The sequence below is a fragment of the Choristoneura fumiferana genome, chromosome 13, assembly GCF_025370935.1.
Source record: "Choristoneura fumiferana chromosome 13, NRCan_CFum_1, whole genome shotgun sequence".
Taxonomy (NCBI): domain Eukaryota; kingdom Metazoa; phylum Arthropoda; class Insecta; order Lepidoptera; family Tortricidae; genus Choristoneura; species Choristoneura fumiferana.
Window position 1 is genome coordinate 2,922,708 of NC_133484.1, and position 17,527 is coordinate 2,940,234.

Below are 17,527 nucleotides of genomic sequence, written 5' to 3' on the forward strand. Positions count from 1 at the left end.
GGGTCATCGGTGAAGATGCGCGGCTGTAGAAGAAATCAAGAATAATTTGAATTGAACATATTAAAAACATTTTATAGAATCAGGCGTTACTTTGCGGAATCCGTATCAATGAACTAAAAACAAACTACTTTGTTACCCGGCGACCTATAATAGCTACGTTTAGCAAGAATGTTGTTCATGCATTTTCTCCACCTCACACTGTTAAGAACACACATAATCAACAAACCATTATTGGAATCCATCACCAACACAATCAGCCAAACAATGCTGCTCTGAAGATAGCTCTGATTAGTTCAAGACGCGTCAGTTATGTAGTTTGGTGTGTTGATAGATTTGAGGTGAGAAACTGCATGAAACACACATTTCTAGTTTAGACGTAGCTAAACCGCCGTGAAGCAGCAGCGCTTGCACTGTTGGGTTTCGCAATGTGAGATAAACAGCCGGTGAAATTAACTGGCACTGAGTATCCATCTTAGGCCTCTAGGTTGCAACGCATCTGCAATACCCCTGGTGTTGCAGATGTTTATGGGCGGTGATCTCTTACCATCAGGAGACCCACTTGCTCGTTTTCCATCCAGTCAAATAAATAAATAAATATAATAAATAAGCTATCATAAGGCACGGGTGAGGAAAGTAATTGTTTTAGTTCAACATTAAAAACGCAATAATTTAAATAATTTACGAATCAGACTTTACTTTGCGGAGGCACATCAATGAAGTAAACCCAATTAATTTAATATGTTCTTACGCAACTTTATAGTAGCTTGCGTCTAAATCAAAAGCAAAATCAAAATCATTTATTGAGTAAATAGGCCGCAAATGGCACTTTAAACAACTTCACCTCGCTTACGGAAAGACCATTGTTACGCAAAACGTAAACATCGTAGGTCGGGTCGTGTAGAAGTCACTTTACGGAAGTAATGTGTGATGGACCCTTAAATCATTTTTATTGTTTTTGACAGCCTATGTATGTCAATGGACCGGTCACTCATTCGACCGGGGAGTCATTCAAAGTCACTGAGAGAGGTTGCACGCACGTAACGGTCTCGGGGTCAGAGCGGAGCTCTCAGTGTCAAATCGTGTCATTAAGTTATCTAAGATCATCTGAATCATATTTATAGATATAAACAGTTGTACGGTATCAGTAACGCGAAATATAGTGGTGAACGTAATCGCAGTTTGATTTCATCGTCATAACCTCAACCCTTCACACGACACCGGCGGCAGCTAGCTACAGGAGGCGGCAGCTGTCCAGACCGATCCCAGGGGCTCGGGAGAGGGTCTGCCTTCACATCATCAATCAGCGACGACCAAGGCGCGGCCTGCCCATCGAACCCGCGAGGCCAGCGGTTTGGTCCAAGTATTAACGTCAGCGACGCAGGGTGCGCACGCACATCTAATCAAAATCAACCCACCGGCAGTTCTCAGGGCGAGAATTGCCAACATTTTGGTGGAACCCATAGGGAGCAGAACGTTAGAAGAACGTTAGAAAAGAATCAGCACGATAACGTACGTCGCAGGGCGCGTGTACTTCATTATCTCGGCACGGCGGGCGCCGCGCGCGCATACTTCACATCATATATATCATAATATTAATTATAATATTAAGACATTAAATTCAGTGCGCGTTAAGTCATTTTCGCAGTGAGTGAAAGTGCGGTTTAAATAGTGCAATAGGTATTGACACTCGAAATATTCATCATTGGAAGAAATTTCGCCGCCATCTTGTGCGAGTAGCAAACAAGCAAGCAAGTCATCACACAAATCATCGGAGAACGGACGGAACTCGGCAAGTCAATCACATTCTCATTCATTCATTCAAAGACTTTAAGTGTTTTTTATAAATTGTCATTCACTTCATTCCGATCAATTCGGACGACTTGCGAGTTGCATTATCTATGGTCAGATGAGCGCATAACTGACTCATTCATTCGTTCATTTGTGGCAAATGTCATTTATTTATCAACATAATCAACAATCGTTATCTGAAATCAATAATCTTATCATTATCACGTTATCAGTTAATCATTACGGCATAAGTAAACAAATGCTGTTTTAGTGAGGTTTAAGTTTAAATACAGTTGTGTTTAATTTGATCAAACAGTGAGATTTATTGTTGTGCGCGTCGATTGTTGTTAAAGGTAACTTTTAGGTAGGTAGTTTAATAGAAGTGTAGCTCACAGGGTGTGACTATTGTTATTCAGTGTAAGCATTTATCTTTAGTCATTGAATTCAGAGGTTATTGACTTGATTTAACACATCAAGTACTTCATTCATTTACGTCAATATGCCTCCTAAAATTCATGCCAAGATTCAATTTATGTCGAAATATCGCATGCTGACAGATTTTGCTAGTACAATAAGCGAAGCCCAAGGTACATCAGCGGTGGCAGTAGCTAAACGTAATTTCGGTTCATATTATAATCAGTTCGTACTAGCATACGAGGCGTTGCTTGGTCTTTCGTCAGAGGAGATTCCTGAGGGAGAAATGGAACAAATTCACGCACAGTTCAGTGAAATCAATAAGTTACTTGTCAAGTTGGAGCAGGCATCGGAGCGCGGGGGGTCCGCAGACGAGCCTAGGATACGTCATCATAGCCAGGTAATGGCAAAGTTGCCTTCCATTGAACTGCCTAAGTTTAGCGGCAGGCCAATGGAGTGGATGTCATTTTTGATCTCTTTCAATCCTTGGTCCATTCACGGGACATTTCAGATTCGGAGAAGCATTTTTATTTGCGAGCATCACTGTCAGGTGAAGCGCTGTCGCTCATACGTCAGCTACCGATGGATGGTCAAAATTATTCAGTGGCACTGAAATTGCTCACAGATAGGTATCAGAACCACAGGATGCTGGTAGATACATACTTGTCACAGATCACCAACCTACCGGTCATTAACAATGTTGAGAGGTTAAGGTCAGATTTCTATGATCCTCTCCGAGAGTCTATTCAGGCACTGGAAAAGCTCAAACAACCAATTAACGAATGGTCATATTTAATTGTGTTTTTAATCATACAGAAGCTGCCAACATTGATCAGGTCAGCATTCGAACAGCGGTATGGGACGTGTCATCATGTTCTACCCAGTGTTCATCAACTGCTCGAGGTACTCGACGAGCAATGCAGGGTGCAACTCGCCGTGTCACCAACACCAGAAGCGGCTTCAGGGAGAAGCTACCACCGGCCACCACCACGACGAGGACGGCAGGGTGCGTCCACCTCGGGGCACGTGGCAGGCCAGCACGCGGAGTGCATAAAGTTCATCAGGTGAATCCTATTTCATCATGTTCATTTTGTAGTAGGGACCACTCATTATATAGATGCGCAGTGTTTCTAAGTATGTCACCAGTAGCACGCAAGGCGTGGGCGAAACGTAGTGGTCACTGTTTTAAGTGCTTGAGGTTGCACTATGCTAGGGACTGCAGTCAACGGAATTGGTGTCTGCACTGCAAGTCTCCTGAGCACAACTCACTCATTTGTAATGCAGGAGCAGCTCCTAAGGCTAGGGAATCACCTGAAAGGGACCAACCTGTGGTGTCAACATCAGGTCACGGTAGGCAATCGCCCAAGCGTCAGTCACCGGCAGGCAACCCAGCATCATGCACAAGGCGTGGGCCAGGGTGGCTACCCACTTGTGTGTGCACCTCAACCGAGCCAGGGCGGCCACTCAGATGTACCAGTGACTCAACCACTGTACCAGGAAGCTCCATCAGCTCAGGCGATGGCAGCTTACCGGCCAAGGCCTCCGGTAGGGCAAGGGCACAGTGGGCTCAGTCTGAGTATCAGGCACTGAGGTATGGGCAGCGGATCAGCCCCATTCCTCCCCAATCACCATCTCCTCAATGAGATGCTACCACTGTTGGTGTGACACAGTCATTACCAGTCACCATTTGTCCCACAGCGGTAGTAATGGTGAAATCAGGTGATGGCAATTATTTTAAGGTTAGGGCCTTACTCGACACCGGGGCGAGTGTCTCAGTAATTAAACAGTCAATAGTTCAAAGGTTAAAATTACACCAACAGTCTAATGGTAATAATATTTATGGAATTGGTCAGCAAAGGTAAAGGTACCTGGTTCAATAGTCAAATTAATAATCAAACCTGTAGGTAAACAGGTACCCATCATTAGTACAATAGCTTCAGTCATGTATTCACTAACGGGAAACATTCCATCATATGACACTCAGCTCAAAGATCAATTACGGTTGTCACATATCATATTAGCTGATGGCAAGTTTGACAAAGCCTCAGATGTGGACATCATTTTAGGTACTGACATATTAAATTATGTACTCGATGGTTCAAAGATTTCCACTCACGTTCCAGGAATAGCAGCCTACGGACATGCTTTGGGCATGTCATCATGGGTTCATTGACCTCGACTCACCAGTCAGCGGTGACGTCATCACAGTCAGCGGGTACGTCCGTGGAGGACTACGGCCTGCACGCCACTAGACTCGAGGAGGTGCTCGAGCGGTTTTGGAAGGTCGAGGAGCCGCCTTCGAAGCCTGCAGTTCATCCAGATCACATGGAATGCGAAAGGTTGTACATTCCACTACTCAACGTCTGCCTGACGGCAAATACATAGTCAGATTACCGTTACTTTCAACACGTTCATCATTAGGCGAATCAAGGTCGCTTGCAATGAAAAGGTTGCGAGCTTTGGAGAGAAAAATGGCTAAGGACGCACTTTTCGCCTCCAAGTATAAAGATTTCATGAGAGAGTACGAAACTCTCGGTCATATGTCAAAATCGGATTTCAATTTAACTCAGAACATTTTGTCATACCGCATCACGGTATATTCAAACGAGGCACCGATAAAATCAGAGTTGTATTCGACGGATCAGGGCGATCGTCCACAGGTGTGTCACTCAATCAATGCCTTCACTCTGGGCAACCTCTTCAAAATGATATCACTAAAATCATTTTAAATTTTCGACGTCATCAAGTGGTATTCACTACTGACATCAAAATGATGTTTCGTCAAACATTTGTTCACCCAGATGATAGGAAATATCAATTAATCCTCTGGAGAGAGGATCCGTCACACGATGTTCAGGTATATGAATTAAATACTAATACCTACGGGCTGAGGTCAAGTCCATTCATAGCTATACGGACGGTGTTGCTACTAGCGGACGATTGGGAGGTATCGCATCCGAATTCACACGCAGCACACGTCATGCGACGAGATATCTTCGTTGATGATATCCTCACAGGAGCAGACTCAGTGGCAGAGGCTCAACAGCTCAAGCAAGAGCTCATAGCGCTAACGGGAGCGCAGGTTATGAGTTACGTAAATGGTCGTCCAATAGTAGGGAGCTATTGCGTGACTTACCGGAGGAGTATTGCGAGCTGCCACATTCATTTGATACTGAGGATAAAAGTTTCATCAAGGTATTAGTGTTCAATGGGATCCAGTGTCAGATTCATGGCATATCAAATCAACGTGCCACTTGGTCACCCTCCTACGAAACGTAGCGTGCTCAGTACAATCGCACGTTTGTACGACCCGTGTGGTTATTGCGCACCAGTCATATTTCGATTCAAAGTATTCTTACAGTCATTATTCTCGGATGGGCTCAACTGGGACGAGCCGATCAATCAAAATCAAATCACTCAGTGGGACGAACTTACGCAGGATCTCAATCATTTGTCTCATTTACAGATTCAACGGTGTGTCTCACTACCGAGCGCCGTTTCATACTCATTGCACGGTTTCGGCGACGCCTCGGAGCTGGGATACGCGGCGAGCGTCTATCTACGGACGGTGGATGCGTCAGGACATGTCAAGGTCAGCTTAGTCATTGCTAAATCACGCGTCGCGTCACATAAAACCAAGCAGACGATTCCAAAATTGGAACTCAATGCAGCTCACCTGGTATGCAAACTGCTTAATCACGTCGCAGATTCGTACGACGACTCTGTTCAGTTAGAGACTATCAATGCTTGGTCAGATAGCAGTATTGTTTTGTCATGGCTCAAGGCCAAACCTCACATGTTACAAACATTTGAATGTAACAGGGTACAGGACATTCAACAGTCCAAACGTCACATCACATGGCGTCATGTCAGATCAGAGCGTAATCCGTCAGATGTCGCTTCACGCGGAATGTCCGCAAGGGAATTAATTCAATTTAAATTGTGGTCACCTGATTGGTTGTCGCGGAGGAATCCCAGTGGCCACAGTTACCAGTCACTATACCTCAAGAGTTACCAGGTTTCAAGAAATTAGTTCATTTTGTTACCAGTAGAGTCGTGGGAAGACGCACTCTTATCACGTGTCAGTTCATATAGCAAACTAATCAATGTCAGTGCATTCATACTTAGATTTTGTAAAAATATCAAGTTGCCGAGGGAGCAAAGGAATCTTCAGTCTACACTGTCATTGGACGAGATTCGCGCAGCTACTAAACATTGGATAGGTAAAGTTCAATTAGACGCTTTCAAGGAGGAAATTGTTATGGTCAAACAAGGAAAGCTGGTCTGTAAATCATTGCAGAAGCTTAGCGTTTTCGTTGATGACGAAAACTTACTGCGTGTCGGCGGACGACTACGTAAATCAGCTCTACCATATGGAGCAAAGCATCCATATCTCATACCTAAGATCATAAATGGGTCAGTTACTCATCGAATACTATCACAGGTCATATTGTCATGCTGCGACGAACGCGCTCATTGCTATAATCCGGAGGGAATATTGGTTTCCGTCACTCCGACGTCAAGTTTCAAGGGTTATCAGGAAATGTTTAGTTTGTTTCAGATTCAATTCATCGGTTCAACCGCCATTCATGGCAGATTTACCGGCTGACCGAGTCACGGCAGCACGGCCTTTCTCAGGCGTTGCGACAGACTTCGCAGGCCCATATTTAGTTAAGAGTAGTTTATTAAGGAATGCTAAATCAGTCAAAGCTTACCTATGTGTGTTTGTCTGTTTAGGAACCAAGGCGGTTCATCTCGAGGTGGTTTCAGCATTGACGATCGAGGCATTCATCGCGTCGTTCACCAGGTTTGTCAGCCGACGAGGGCTGCCTTCACTCGTCCGATCGGATCGAGGTACCAATTTTGTTGGCTCTAATTCTTACCTGCGTGATGTCAATCAGTTTCTGGTCAATAATGAGACTGTACTCAAGGGGGAATTTGCTCGTCAAAATATTCGCTGGGAATTCAACCCAGCAGGAGCTCCTCACATGTCAGGTTTGGTAGAGTCAGCTGTCAAGCATGCCAAGCTTTTACTCAAACGAGAGGCTGGAGACACTATCTTCACATTTGAGGAACTATCAACTCTATTTTCAAAAATAGAGTCCATATTAAATTCAAGGCCGTTAGTTCCTATGAGCGAGGATCCGTCAGATCTCGAAGTGCTCACACCGGGGCACTTTCTCATTGGTCAACCATTAGTAGCTCTACCAGAACCACATTGGAAGGACACTAAGACGTCGAGGTTATCACGTTTTCAGGTTATTCAAAAAATGTATCAATCAATCTGGTCAAGGTGGCATATTGAGTATCTCAATAATTTACAAGCGCGTAATAAATGGTATTCTCAAGTCAATAACCTCGAACTGAATGATCTGGTTCTCATTAAGGATGAGAACTCACCTCCATTACAATGGAGGCGTGGTAGAGTCATTGAAGTGTATAAGGGAACTGACCAGATTGTCAGGTCAGTTAAATTAAAAACTCAAGGTGGCGAACTCATACGCCCAGTAGTCAAACTGTGTAAATTGCCTATTGAATATAACGTAGGTCAATCATAATCATATTATTATATTTATTGGTAGGGCACCAATTGATATTGTTGTCATTTATAATCATCTGTTATTATTATGTAGACCCTCAGTCTAATGGATATTGTTCATTTCATGTGTATAATGTATGGATAACTCAACTCTTAGGATAAGTCATAGTCAATTGTATACCTACATTTTCAGGATAGGTAGAGCGTTTATTCATGTGCTACAACTAAGTTGTCATAGGTTGTCAGCTGTTTATCAGTAGATCATAAGTCAATATTATTGTAAGTAGAGTCAATAGTGCTTGCAAGTGTTCAGTCCATCTTTCGCCTGGCCCTGGCAGGAAATGTTTACGCAAAACGTAACATCGTAGGTCGGGTCGTGTAGAAGTCACTTTACGGAATGTGTGATGGACCCTTAAATCATTTTTATTGTTTTTGACAGCCTATGTATGTCAATGGACCGGTCACTCATTCGACCGGGGAGTCATTCAAAGCACTGAGAGAGTTGCACGTCTATAACGGATCTCGGGGTCAGAGCGGAGCTCTCAGTGTCAAATCGTGTCATTAAGTAATCTAAGATCATCTGAATCATATTTATAGATATAAACAGTTGTACGGTATCAGTAACGCGATAATATAGTGTGAACGTAATCGCAGTTTGATTTCATCGTCATAACCTCAACCCTTCACACGACACCGGCGGCAGCTAGCTACAGGAGGCGGCAGCTGTCCAGACCGATCCCAGGGGCTCGGGAGAGGGTCTGCCTTCACATCGGCATCATCAGCGACGACCAAGGCGCGGCCTGCACATCGAACCCGCGAGGCCAGCGGTTTGGTCTAAGTATAACGTCAGCGACGCAGGGTGCGCACGCACATCTAATCAAATTCAACCCACCGGCAGTTCTCAGGGCGAGAATTGCCAAAACCATCATTGCCAAGAAGAATGCGCCGCAAGAAACTTGGCAGAAAGTCAATTTATATATGTACGTAATAAAATGTACGTTCATGTAACATTTACTATGTTACCAAATGTTAGGTGTAAGATTACACTTTCGCATTTAATACCTATTAAATAGTTGGATATAAGCCACTTACTCATAAACAACTAACGAAGTAACCATTGTAGTCATTTGCAGGAAGTCAAGTTGTCTTTGCGTAGCGTGAACAACACGGCATAGCTCTTGAATCAACCATGAGCCATCTTCGTCTCTCCACGATAAGAAACCTTAGGAAATAAGAGCTTTTTAAGAAAATAAATTAATAGATTTGAACAGTTTTCTCTAAATGTTTATTTTTAAAAGCTTCTTTTACTAAATGAATTTTTTGATGATCCATACCAAGTTTTTAATTAGATGTCATTAAACGTTCAGGAGTTCCGTCCTGTGGATATGATCCGAACCGCACTATCCAGATTTCACTACCAGAAAATCACATTGTCACCGGACTCACATGACTTATTTAAGCTCAATCGCATACCGCAGAAAGTTCGAAAATGGTTTACAAATTTTGAAACCACAGCCAACAAACACACTAACGTTGCAAGTAAATAAAAGCTTAAAAAATACTTGATAAATTATTTGCAGAACAAGTTTTCCAAATACTTATTTCTAATTTCTTAAACATGTATTGAAAAACCAGACGTCTTATTGTATAACACAGTTTGGAATCACAATCTTTTTCACCACTACTTTCTGTCACACGGTGTGTAGGGTAGAAGAAAATGCTCGTGCGTCAAACAATCATCATCATCATCATCGTCGTCATCATCATCAGCCTACAGTCCACTGCTGGACATAATAGTCCTCTTCCATGGCGCGCCACAACACTCTCAACACTCTGTTTTCAGCCCGTCACATCCATCCGCCGCCAGCGACCCTCCAAAGGTCGTCCGTCCACCGTGCCTCAGGACGCCCTACACTATGTTTTCCCGGCCATGGTCCCATTTGAGGAATCGTCTGCTCCACCGTACATCGGTCCTGCGACAGACGTGGCCAGCCCAACGCCACTTCAGCGAACTAATACTTTCAGCAACGTCGGTGACTTTCGTTCTTTGTCAGATAATGTGTTTTCGGATTTTATCCTTCAAAGAAACCCCTAGCCTGATCTGACAATATAGATCGGCATCAGTACTAAGCAAAATAAATTAATGACTGTTACATCCGTATCTAATTTTTGTTTCCTACGTGATGATGAGATAATTTCTTAGCAGTCTTGCCATCTTTACCTTCTACAGAGGATCTAAGTACCAAGGTGTCGGCGTGGGTGGAAACAAAGGAATAGTCTCCAGAACCATCAAATTGCAGTTGACCCTTGTCGACGTCTCCTCCCCGGCATGCCTGCACTATGAACAGCTTGGGTTTGCCTACTAGCCACTCGTTGCCTTTCTGCAGCAGCGCCACCAAGCTCTGTGGCAAAAAAATAAAATTAAAAACACATCCCAAAAAGTTTCTTTTGATTTCAAAGTCTTTTACACTTTAAAGATACGATACCAGAACGATGTTATAAAACAATGACAAATATTATCTTGTCACCATTCTCAACTATTTCTGGGTTAAAGCTAAAGAAAGCTTCCTTATTTTCTAAATGCTTATATAATTGTGGTTTTTGCGTCTGGTTTTTACTCTAAACCCAGCGGCTGTTATTTCGAGATTTTATCCCTATCCCGTGGGAACATCAGGATAAAAAGTAGCCTATGTGTTATTCCAGACGTTCAGCTACCTACATACCAAATTTCATGCCTCTAAGCCCATCGGTTTTTTATTTAGAGATTTTATCCCTATCCCATGGGAATATCGGGTTAAAAAGTATCCTTAGTACAATTTATTGTGATTTTGCTTGTATAGTAATATATTATTGTTTTTTGTATTTGGTGGTGGTACTGTTGGGACCGTTCTTTCTTTCTTTCTTTATGTTTTAATCCAGAGACGTCCAGCTACCTACATACCAAATTTCATGACACTGAAGCCCAGCGGTTATTAGTTCGAGATTTTATCCCTATCCCGTGGGTAAAGGAAAAATGTTTTTATAGTATTAAGGAATTTTTGACATAGTAACTAATGTAAAGCTGACATGAACATATTGTATCTAGTTAATGTAATTAAGAATCTAATTTTTCATGCCTATTAATGGTGAATTATGCTGCTCTGTATTTATATTTTTGTACTATCATCTTCATGTACCATAATTCTGGCAAATAAATAAATACTATACTATACTATACTATACATCAGGATAAAAGGAGCCTATGTGTTATTATTCCAGACGTCCAGCTACCTACATACCAAATTTCATGCCTCTAAGCCCAGCGGTTGTTATTTAGATTTTTTTTTTGGGAATATCGGGATAAAAAGTGTTCTATGTTTTAATCCCGGTTATAAACTAACTTTTTGCCAAATTTAATCCAAATCCGTCCAGCGGTTTCAGCGTGAAGAAGTAACAAACATACTCACCCACTCACAAACTTTCACATTTATAATATTATAGTAGGAAGTAGGATTTACAACAGGATTACCTCTAGTTCATAGGGCTGATCGGCAGCCAAGAGTTCACCGTTTGTATTACCATGTGTCAGTATCACCACGCATACGCACGATGTGTTTCTATGGTCCCTTTTGCTGACTGCAAAGAATTTAAGAAATTGACAAGTTTACTTAATGTCGTTAATCTAATCTACGTTTCAGAAGTAAATTCACTCAGCGTCTTTAGAGCACCCTACTGCTTAATTTATTATAAGCCTTCAGTCTTTTTTTTTCTTTTTTACTTTTTTTTTAGTTCATTTAAAACTATTTCGACACTGGACATTTTACGACTTTGACGTAACGACGGCGAGTGTCTACAGGTAGGCATGTTTTATACATTATATTAGTACACTCAAATCCCGCGTGGTGTCGGGTTAATATTGATGCATCTTCTGGTAACCTGTGGCGTGCACTGAGTGGTGGTTACATTGTTTTTGTGATAAAGACGTCCTGATGATTTTTCTCGAATTTCTACGATTTTTTTTTTAATCCTGAATCTATTAATACAACTGTGACTGGGATTGCACAGCGGTCGTGATTAAATCTCAAGTTAAATAATGATTATGATGGAAAATCTCGTGTTAATAATAATTATGAGGAAGTACTTACGCTTCTTGACAGTTTCGTGAATGTCATCATACGTCAGGTCCTGGTGGGGATCAATAAGAAAGCCCAACTCATTCGAAAACACTTCCTCCAACCTCCTCACGTCACGGTCTGTGTAATTGCGTGATTGTGGACGACCGTTCTCGTACTTTCTGTAATTATAATCATTCTTTTTAATAGAGTACAGGCCCATTCGTCATCATCATCATCATATCAGCCACAAGACGTCCACTGTTGGACGCGGCTTACATTCACCGTGAACCCGCGACTTTAACCAGGTCATCCGTCTATCTTGTCGGTGGACGTCCTACGCTGCGCTTGCCGAACCGCAGTCTCCACTCGAGAACCTTTCGGCCCCAACGACCATCTGTTCTCCGTGCTATATGGCCTGCCCATTGCCATTTCAACGAGCTAATTCGCTTGGCTATGTCGATGACTCTTGTTCTTCTACGTACAAGCCCATTGCTTAGCTAGATTGCTTAAAGATTTTCATGATTTTATAAGGCTGAGTTTCCATCAGTGATGTGCGAGGATGTGTTGCGAGCAATGTATTTTTCATGAACCAATAGGGAAATGAAGCGTTCGTATTGGTTCATGAAAAACACATTGCTCGCAACACATTCTCGCACATCTCTGTAACTCTGTAATAATCATTAACCAGGTATGTATTTGATCGAAGTATTAGGAAAAAAGACATATTATTTTATTTAAGGGGCTGTTTCACCATCCATTGATTAGCGTTAACCGACGGTTAAATGTGATGCCGCCTCCGTCTATTCGAACAAAACAAATAAAGACGGCATCACACCTAACTGCCAGTTAACACTAATCAATGGATGGTGAAACAGCCCCTTAGTCTAAAGAACCCAGAGGATGAAACGAAGAGTTACCGGTAACTAAAGGTCTCCAGGTATTCAGAATGGCCGAATATGAGCATAATCTTGTCGCCGGTCATGTCATAGACCCTGGTGAGTGGGTCAAAGGGAAGCGGCTGCAGGGGCCTGAGTGGTGGCAGTGGCTGATCATCATGTGGGTAAGTGGGCTGACGGAGGAGTTCCGCGTCCGCTGAGGTTGCTGGTCTCCTGTAAATCGATTAGGAAAGGTTCGACATCCGGTTGCGAATCTGCTCGATACAGCGCCATCTCATTTGCTGAACTAGATGGCTTGCTAATTTAATGAGTTAGTTTCAAAATAAATCACATGTGGTGGCGCTAGTATCGTGCATCAATATAAATAAGGATGTTTAGGTTTGTTTGTCTTTGTTCCTTTGCAATCGGCTTCGAAATAAAGATCCAAAAAATCTAACCGTTTTCTCATTTTGGGCACCTAATTTTGCAGGAGCATGAATTTATTTTTGTTAAAACAGAATTAATCGAATAAAAATTTCCTCTTAAGTGATGTGATTATAGTTCTTTAGTAGGTAAGATTATTTAAAATTGGTGCATACGACACAAACAAAAGACATACTTACTCGTAAGAATGAAAAACATTCTCCTTTTGAATCGGGTTAAAAATGGAAAATCATGAAACAAAATAATTTTTATATCAAATTATTTTTTAAATCAACTATTTCCCTTTTTTGTTAACTATCTTATTGTGTACCACAGGTACCAAATTTCAAGTCCATTGAAATAAAAAAAACCGGGTGAAAATGGCTATCAAAATATAAATTTGAGATATCTTTTTCCAGTCTATGAAATAAAATCAAAAGTTACAGTCATTAAAAAGGTGTTTCGATACACAAATTGACGTAACCGAAAAACTTAAGGTACTTCCGGTTGTCATATAAGGTGGATTTTATGGAACAACTTATCAGAAAATCCTTCTAGTATTAATATACGTCAGTAACCATCCAAGGTGGCCCCACACTGATATACAATGTACATTTAGATACCTACTTTCTACAGAACCCTCGGTGCGCTAGTCTGATTCGCACTTCGCCAGTTTTTTTTACAAAAAAATACTTTTTATTTTTATTAAACGGATAACTCACGTCTTAAACCGAGTTTAGCTCGACATCCTCCTCCTGAGAGCTCCTGATAGGAAGGGCTACGAAATAGCCTGAAACATGTCGAGCTAAACTCGGTTTAAGACGTGAGTTATTCGTTATAATAACATTTAATATGAGTGAGTCTCACGGTAGTTTCATGTTCAAAACTTTTCATTTTATCCCATACCTATCCGTCGAGCTGTTTTCCGCCATTTTGCTGGCACTAGAATCCTTTTCCGCCATTTTTTTTAGGTTTGTCCTACGGCTTTACTTTTAATTGCAGATGTCCCTCACGAAATTCTTTACTTGCTCTGTTACCTTAAAACAAATAAAAAAAAAAAACACTGTTTCGCCGGATGTCAAGCAAACCTCACTTAAAATTTCTGTCACTGCTCTTCAAAAAGTCAGTCGTATCTATTTAGTAATTTCATACTCAGATACGAGCTTTGTTGAAAGTAGGTATTTGGTACTTAGTGACTTTGTTGGTCATCCGACGGTTTAAACCTTAAAGAAAATAGGGCCCACATAACTTTCATTGCTAAAACGACATTACTAATAAATATAATTAGTTAAAAAAATCCTCGACAAAAAATGGTTTTATTGATATGTTACAATGCATTTAAAAATTTTAACTTGAAAAACCAAAAAGCCCGACTGCCTTTAAAAAACTATAGAGAAGAAAAAAGGTCTAGTGGTCTAGAACTCTGTTACGTAACTAAAAGTTCAACAGTCGAACTTTCAAACGATTTTGAACGGGTCCCGGCGTAAGTTTAAATTACTTAACAGAGTTCTAGGCCACTAGACCTGTTTTCTTTTTTTTAGTTTTTTTTTTATTTTATTTCATTTTACCACATAAACTCAAGCTGTCCTTATAATTTTCCTTTAACTGGTAGTCTGGTATACAAAACATCACTTGTTAACACATGTTTATCACAGGTCTGAATGCGACTGATTCCAAAAATCAATCCATGAATACAGTTCTTGCCAAAGTTAGGTATTAATTGTTTTCCTTAATATAAATTATGACATACTATTTTAACGGGTGATAACATTATTATTATTCACGGAAGTTATAATTAGGCGGTATATACACATACATGTGCTATTTATACGTATTATATTGCGTTTGCTAAATAAACATCGAAAAAAATAAAAATGATATACATTTTGTAAATACATAAATAATATTTATCAGCAGAACGTTTGGTCTACGAAGTTATTTTTTTTTTTTAACAAAAAAGTTTCGAATATGCTTTAAGTTATCAATCAGAAAAACTAGTTTTAAGCTACCTTACATACATACACAACAAAACAAAACAAAACCAAACAAAACAAAACAAACCTTAAATAACAAAATTAAACCTTACATAACAAAATTATAAAGATTTGAAGACTGAACACACAAAGAAATACTTGCATGTGACGTCACATCCATGTAGCGCCATTCTTGCACAGAGTAAACCGTTTGAGAAAGAGACAAATATATCGACGCTTGAAAGGAGAAATTGACTAATTGATTTTTTAAAGATAGTGAGTTATATACAATGTTTGCAATCAGTAAATTTTACTGATCAATCAATCTCAATCAATAATCTTAATCTTAGTCAATTTCTCCTTTCAAGCGTCGATATTTACAAGGTGGGCCCTGTAACAGGAGCAAAAAATTAAACCACAGCTTCCACTCTTCACCTTGAGCTAATTTAGTTCTACAACTTTTGAAAATAACTTGTAGGTATTATGATTTTTATTATAGTATAATTGGACAAGCAATATATTATTGCGAAATCCGTCCTTTTGTAACATTGCAGGCTTGCATTTAAGCTATTGGATACCGTACATTGAAAATATCACTTGTTTGGAATTATAAATATAATTATAAAATTAGTTAATTTTTGAAAGTTGCAGACCTAAAGTAGTTCCATTTCAGTAGCAAAACCAGTGTTTTGATTTTTTGGTCCTGTTACATGGCCCACACGGTATAGATTTAAAAAAAAATCACTGTAATTTAAATTTTTCACCGAACTAATTTTGCTCTTCGCTAAACATTTTAATTATAATAATAATTACCTGTATGGATATGAAAAATTCTGGAATTTTCAAATACACTGTTATTTCTTTTGTTTATCGAAACAGGACGGACCGGATGGCAACCACTATTGCACTGATAACAGAATAACGCTAAATTCTGCGATTTGTACGCCCGAAGCGGCAATGCCATTAGACTGATAATGTTGTTAACTTTGGTTGTTCGATTGGCTACGATAAAACAAACACTGATAATCGTCTTAACTGAAATACTTATCTGTAAGTATTATTTGTTATTAATACAGTCAGCAGCAGAAGTGGATGAGCACCACAACTGCTCATGTTCTTCTGCTTCTGACTGTACTTAACAATATATTTCTTATTCTGCTGTTTATAACTAAATATAAATGTTAATAAATGATAACTATTTACAAGGTGTTTATTAAATAACTTAAAACCGTAAAGTAGTTTGCTCAGAATCGAAAGTAGAATCGATTACAATATTTTAAATCAGGTTGTGTTTATGTTTATAGCCGACTTCAAAAAAGGAGGTTATCAATTCGGTTGTATGTTTTTTTTTAATGTTTGTTACTCCGTCATGTATGAACCGATTTGAAAATTATTTTTTTCGTTCGTCTAGGAATGCTTTCAATTGGGTCCCATAAGCACCAAATCAGGATATGATCATTGGATCTTTAGGAAATCGCGGGAACTCTTGAAATATTGTGGCAATCATCATCATCATCCCAGCCTATATACGTCCCACTGCTGGGCACAGGCCTCCTCTCAGAACAAGAGGGCTTGGGCCATAGTTCCCACGCGAGCCCAGTGCGTATTGGGAACTTCACACGCACCATTGAATTGCTTCGCAGGTTTGTGCAGGTTTCCTCACGATGTTTTCCTTCACCGCAAAGCTCGTGGTAAATTTCAAATGTAATTCCGCACATGAATTTCGAAAAACTCAGAGGTGCGAGCCGGGGTTTGAACCCACGACCCTCTGTTTGAGAGGCGATAGGTCAAAGCACTAGGCCGGCTTCCAATTGTGGCATTGTGTGTGGTGTGTTCGGATTGTGGCAATGCCTATGGTAATTTCAATATATTTAGGAGTAACTCCTGCATTTGCTCTTGAAAATCATCGTTTGGTGAAGTGGCACTGATGATGAAGACCAAATTTGAACAATGGAGCGACTACTCAATAACAAGTACTTCAACTTCACGGGTTGAATTTCAATGACTTTAACGCAGTTGCTAAGCAATTTAAGCTCATCGTAATTCATATGGTGAAATGGACCGGGTGATGAAGCACCAGGACCACTCAATAATGAACGTCTGTGCATCGGAAGAAGCAATTTTTCTAAAAAGGTGACGTGCAGTTGACTTTAAACTATTGTATCTTAGATCTTTTACACTAAAAAGTGTGAAAACAAAATTATGAGAAAAAATAGAACCGACTACAAAAAACCATGATAATATTTTTCTACCAGTTTGAAGTCGGTGCCTCCGCACGAGCCAGCAGGAGTGACTGGAGCCCAATATCCTCATATAGGTGTAGGTGAGGTAGACGATTATAGGTCCACTCCTGCTGGCTCGTGCTGAGGCACCGACTTCAGACTGGTAGACAATTATTTTCATGGTTTTTTGTAGTCGTTT

At 40.5% G+C, this 17,527-nt stretch overlaps 2 protein-coding genes across 3 annotated transcripts; one reads left to right on the plus strand and one right to left on the minus strand.

Annotated features, from left to right (window-relative positions):
- Positions 1 to 11: 11 nt before the first annotated feature.
- Positions 12 to 16,084, minus strand: LOC141434329 (caspase-3-like; the record flags this gene model as incomplete). Of its 2 annotated transcripts, none has more annotated exon segments than XM_074096737.1 (8): positions 12 to 23; positions 8,834 to 8,963; positions 9,963 to 10,143; positions 11,250 to 11,356; positions 11,866 to 12,014; positions 12,753 to 12,944; positions 14,040 to 14,170; positions 15,920 to 16,084. In XM_074096737.1, coding segments are annotated over 7 exon segments (827 nt in total), but the record flags the coding sequence as incomplete, so codon positions are not given.
- Positions 4,346 to 8,187, plus strand: LOC141433877 (uncharacterized). The gene is made up of 3 exons (XM_074095965.1): positions 4,346 to 4,541; positions 5,669 to 5,794; positions 6,940 to 8,187. Exons 1-3 carry the CDS (start codon positions 4,363 to 4,365, stop codon positions 7,076 to 7,078), a joined length of 444 nt encoding a protein of 147 aa, XP_073952066.1. The 5' UTR covers positions 4,346 to 4,362; the 3' UTR covers positions 7,079 to 8,187.
- Positions 16,085 to 17,527: the final 1,443 nt, after the last annotated feature.